The sequence below is a fragment of the Hydra vulgaris genome, chromosome 04 (assembly GCF_038396675.1).
Source record: "Hydra vulgaris chromosome 04, alternate assembly HydraT2T_AEP".
Classification (NCBI taxonomy): Eukaryota; Metazoa; Cnidaria; class Hydrozoa; order Anthoathecata; family Hydridae; genus Hydra; species Hydra vulgaris.
The window spans coordinates 27,295,723-27,301,835 of record NC_088923.1 but is presented as its reverse complement, the minus strand read 5'-3'; the positions used below and the strand labels follow the sequence as shown (position 1 = coordinate 27,301,835).

The window sequence follows — 6,113 nt, the reverse complement described above, 5'->3', positions numbered from 1 at the left end:
ATTTTTTTAACATTTTAAACTAAATTTAAGTTCATTAAAAAGTCTCTAATGTCATGCAATAATCTCTTAGTGTTTAAAAACTATGATCATATAAATTTTTAGCAACCTCCCCAATTATTTAGGGGATTGAAAAGGGGATTTGATAATTATCAAATTAATTTTTTTATCAAATATAATTTCGTCATTGATTTTTTTTTTTTTTTATTACATAAAGACATTCTTTAATGTAGTGATGGATTTTTAACTTTTATAATTTTTTCTTTTTCTGTTATTTGCCGTTACAAATATTAATTTTCTTTCGTGAAATATACGAAAGGCGGAGAAAAGAAGAAGACAAAAATAGTCTTATTTCCAAGCCCCTAAATATCCGTACATAAAAAAAGTAATTAAAAACTTGTCATTAAAAATTGATGATCATGTGTTTTTCTGAAGTTTGAGTTTAATAAACTTATTTAAGTTGACAATTATAGTTTTGTATTTTTTGGGAATATATCTAAAAAATTAATATACAGTGGGGTGCAAAAAAAAAGCCAAAATCAATTTTTTGACAAAAAAAAAACATTAAAAAATGTCTTAAACTCATATAATAACAGTAATTCAGGACAATTTTTAAAGAAATGTATACAATATTATTGTGCATTACATGTAATGAAAAGAAATAAGGATTTGTAAAGTATTTTTCAAGTTTTAGCTGTATTAGTACTTAATTGGTCATCCTTTGTTTCTTATGACTTCTACGCATCTAGAAAGCATACTATCTACAAGTCTTTTAAATAAGTCATTTGGTTAAGCATTCAAACCAGCAAGAAGAATTTGGAACAGTTTATCTGTATTTGTTTCCCGACGATCTTACAGTTTTTTATTTAATATCCCAGTAAACACAGATTGGTTCAGAATTGGTCAATATTTAGTCAAAATCGGTCGAAAAATAGATAAAACGTTTAGCGACCTATTATTGACTAAAAATCGACGCTTGATTTGAAATGTATATTTCAAACTTTTTTATATTTACATTTACTAAACGTCGATCTAACATTTAGAATATCGACTTACGTTAGTCAATATTGTAAACCTTTAATCGACCTTAATTAAACGTAAACATTTATAGGTTTAGCATAAATAGGCATAATTAAAAGGAAATAAAAAACTTATTAAAATTTATTTTTTATTGGCTAAATAATTAAATTAGACTTAAATGCGTTTTCAAGATTCACTTCCTTACAACAACTGAAAGCAAAACAACTGATAAATATATTATAAACGAGTGTCGGGTGCGCCATTTTAATTCATGGAAGTTAAAAAGTATTTATCTCGACAATCTACCTTCCTAAATTCCAACAAATCAATCAATGGACTCTGATGCTTTAGAGATTTTTGATGGCGACATTGACACAGCTAAAAAATATGAGTTGCTGGTCATAGGCGTAGAAAGAATTTTTTGGTGTTCAAGATAGGTAACTTCCAGACATGGAGCAAACTCCAAACATTTATATGTTTATACTTATGTCAAATAATGAGGGTTTGCAAAAAATTGCGATGATTGGAGGCTGGGAACAAAAAAGCCATAAAATTCCCCCCCCCCCCACTGCCCCAAACGTGAGAGCAACAAGTCGATGAAGTATTTTTTGTACTATTCTTAACTAGACTCATATTCATCAATAAATTTTAGATTTCATTTTAAAATTTTTAGCGTTCAAAAATTATGACCATATAAAGTTTAAACCCCCCTCAATTTGAGGGGGTTGTAAATTTTATATGGTAGTAATTTTCAAACGCTAATAGATAATACTATGAAACTTTAAATTTATCGATGAATATAAGTCTAGTTAAGAATAGTACAAAAAATACTTTATCAACTTGTTGCTCTCACATTTGGGGTAGGGGGGGGGGGGTAAAAATTTTGGGGCTTTTTTGTTCCAGCCTCCAATCATCGCAATTTTTTGCAAACCCTCATTATTTGACATAAGTATAAACATATTAATGTTTGGAGTTTGCTCCATGTCTGGAAGTTACCTATCTCGAACACCAAAAAATCCTTTCTGCGCCTATGTTGCTGGTCTCTCGTTATGAAAGTCCTCCTGCAAGAACTTTTTTCGTAAGTTTAATAAACAGTTTAAATTCATTTTGTAAACGCTAGTATGATTGTGTAACAGTAAGTATTCATCTTTGCAATAATCAAGAGGTTTCATAACTAAATATTTATTATTTTTATTTTAGATGCATTTGAGCATAATTTAGTTACATTTGCTAAAAAAATTGGTGGAACAGAGCTGGTAAAAACCACTTTTATGTCGCGACGTTACTAATTTTTTAATGTCAAAAATAAACATGGATGGTACAGGAAATTTTGGAAACTTCCATTCAGAAAATCCTCTATATGTAACAGGGCCGGATTTAGGAAAGGGCAGAGTGGGCTGCAGCCCAGGGGCCCCCACAAATTCGGGACCCCCACAATTTTATGATATTTAAATTAGAATACAGAAAAAATGTTTTATTTATTTTTACGCATATTTAGTTAAATAATATTGAACTTTTTTTGGACATTTGAAAATTTTTATTTTACTAACTAATAATAGATGTATTTACGTTTATTGACAATGAATGGTCTCTAAAAATCAAGATAAGATAGTTTATGCCGTCCGCGATCGGTGTGCACCGTTGATTGTAATAATATTAGTAAATGTGATTCTAAATATACACATGTGGGTTTTCGGAAATATAAAATACACATTACAGACTATCTGTCTGTAGATAAATTATCGTTATTTGTTCGTTGCACTTATTGCATGTCAGACGTCAGTTAACAACAGTTGCATACACAATAGACAATAGTTACAGACTTTATTTGTTTCTTAAATGATAAGTTAACCAGTGAATAGTGTTAAAATTTAAAAATGGAAGAAGATCGTCATAAATTAAAGCAAGTTTATATGAGTGGTGCAGATAAACAAAAATAAGCAAAAGAAAAAGATAAAAAAAAATACGGAAATAATTTCAAAAACTAGGCGAATGACAGAGTTTTTCATAACACAGCACAACACAACTTCTTCTTCTTCTGAGGTTCAAAGTTTTACAATTACTATACAAAGAATAAATATTACTTTTAATAGTATATATATTTTTTAATTTTTTATATTTAATAGCATGTAATAATAAAATATATGCAGGTTAGGTAGTTTAAATAATAAATATTACAATTAATATTTTTTTTATGTATACATACTATACTATACTTATCTCTTCAAATTTACCTTTCCTAATTAAAATTGTTTAAAATCGAAAAAAATTATACGTATATTTGCCACTTAGGTATATATTAATTAAAAAATAATAATAATAAAAATTGAGAATCAAACGCATTAATATTATAAATACAAATTTAAAAAAGTCTTATCAGTTTAATTTCCATTATTTTAAATATTTTTTTTATTTCAGTCATATCAAATTGCTCTACCGCCTCAACTAGTAACTAACGCCGAAAACTCTTCACCTCAAAATGATGGTCACCTCAAAATATTGTTGAAGAAACAAATGAAAGCTTAAATTTAGATATAGGATTGTGGCCTGAAAATATGACAGGATTAATAGATTATTGGGCAAAAGTAGGAAGTTCAAATTTACAAAATTGTAATGAAGAATTATTTATACAAAAACCAGATAAACAGTTTGATGTGAAGTTTACTCGTAAATGTAAAAAACCATTGTTTGAGCGAAAAACTACTAACGGAGAAATAATTAACCGTTCATGGTTATGTTTTTCACCATTCAATGGTAGCATTTTTTGTTTTGTTTGTAAATTAATGTCCAAAACATGCAGTCAATTTACTCATGATGGTTTCTGTGACTGGAAGCATGCAGATAATCGAATAATAAGTCATGAAACTTCCAAAGATTCCAAGAGACTCGTAAGTATTATAACATTTATATGTAAACGAGGTTTAGCATTACGTGGTAAAAATGAAATTGTCGGTTCGTCTAAAAATGGTAACTATCTTGGAATTCTAGAGCTATTAGCTGAGTATGATAATTTTCTTTAACAGCATATTGAAAATCATGCAAATCGTGGAAGTGGGCACACTAACTATTTATCTTCTACTATCTGTGCAGAATTAATAGAAATAATGGGAAATAATGTTTTAAATGAAATTTTTCTCGTATAAAATTATCTAAATGTTTTTCAATTTCATTAGATTCAACACCTGATGAAGGTCATATAGATCAATTAACATTAGTTTTTAGATATATTGAAAAAGATACACAAGTGGAAAGATTTTTGGTATTTATGCCAAACCAAGGCCATAAAGCTCAAGATATGTATGATGGTTTAATAAACATTTTAAATAAATATGACTTAAACATAAAAAATTGTAGAGACCAATCGTATGATAATGCTTCTGCAATGAGTGCGAAATATAATGGTCTCCGATCAAAAATTCTAAAAAATAATAAACTAGCTTCCTGGATTCCATGTGCTACACATTCCCTAAATTTGGTAGGAAAAGCAGCAGCCGAGTGCTGTACTGCTGCTGTTGAAATTTTTGACTTTTTAGAGCAGTTGTATGTATTTTTTACGGCATCAACAAAACGTTATGAACTACTGGTTAAAGCTCTAAGTTTAGAAAATTCCAAAACCCGTATCCATGTACCACAACGAGTTAATACTACACGCTGGTCATGTAAATCTGATGCAACAAAAGCTCTTATACTAGGCTATAAACAATTTAAAAGTACTCTAACTCAAATAGCTGATGACTTTGAACAAACAACAAAAACGCGTTGCGATGCAAATTGTTTATACAACAAATTGTGCACACTTGAAACTGGAATTTACACGGTTTTTTGGAGTAATATCCTTGAAAGTGTAGATAAAACTAATAAATTACTGCAAGATGCGACATTAGACCCTAATACTGCAATATCTGCTGTTAAGTCTTTAAAGAATTTTGATCAAACTAAACGTGATAACTTTGATCAATATGAAAAACAAGGAGTAGAAATTTCGGATGAAATGGAAACAACAGATTATTTGAAACACCGTAAACTGCAAAGAAATATCCGTTTAAATCCAATAGATTTTTATGAAACACCCGAGTTATTGATAAGTTTGTACAAATAAAATTAAAAAATGTTCCCGGCATTTAATTTTAATTACTTGGCATTATTATTTTTATTATTTTTATTTATTATTTTTCATTTAATTACTTACACTGAATATTATGATAATATTACTTAATATACTAGTTACAGTAACTAGTATATTAAGTAATATTATCATAATATCGAGTATAACTAGTTATACTCGATTTGATTGTTTTTATAATTTTATATTATTAAATATTAGTTAATTGTTACTAGTGTTACTACTACTAAACATAATAATAAATATTATTCAATAAGTAAAAAATATATTTCCTTATTTATTTATAAGGGGCCCCCACAGTATATTCCGCTCAGGGGCCACCACATATCTAAATCCGCCCCTGATATGTAAAGTAGTTCTGTGTAATTCCAATTTTGGTTTATGAATGTATATTTAAAATGTTAACTATTTTACCCTAGTTTATTGCGGTTACAAATCAGGTTACGAAATCAGACGATCAGGATACGAATGTAGAAGATGTCGTTGCAAATTCAGGTGCATAATGAACAAGCGGTGGACGGTATTCTAGAAAGATTTTTGATAATGTATAAACCAGAGAAAACAGTGATCCAAAATATTTGTTCATAAGTTTACTAATTTTATTAGTAATCTTTGACTTAATCTTAATGTAAACTTTTATTTTTTGCTAATGAGATTAAATTTATGATAGAAATCGTTACTATAAAATTTCCACTGCAAAAAGCTTGATCATTTAATTTTTCTTAAATAAAAATTAAAAATCGAAACATAAACAAGTATAGTGCACAAACATTTTTTCTCTAAATCCCCACTATATGAAAACGTTTTATAAAAGTTTATAACTTTTTATATAGTTTTATAAAATAAAAGTATAGTATAAGTAGTATAGTATAAAAGTTTATAAACATATTATAATAGTTGTAAAAAATATATAAAAATTAAGACCTTTTATAACTATATCTTATTTATCAATTTCATTACTTTTACTTTTATA

The 6,113-nt window shown here is 27.9% G+C and overlaps 1 protein-coding gene across 1 annotated transcript; it reads left to right on the top strand.

The window, feature by feature from the left end:
* The first annotated feature begins 3,572 nt into the window (after positions 1-3,572).
* LOC136079313 (52 kDa repressor of the inhibitor of the protein kinase-like) lies at positions 3,573-5,116 on the top strand. Its single transcript, XM_065795047.1, has 2 exons — positions 3,573-3,984; positions 4,191-5,116. Exons 1-2 carry the CDS (start codon positions 3,573-3,575, stop codon positions 5,114-5,116), a joined length of 1,338 nt encoding a protein of 445 aa, XP_065651119.1.
* Positions 5,117-6,113: the final 997 nt, after the last annotated feature.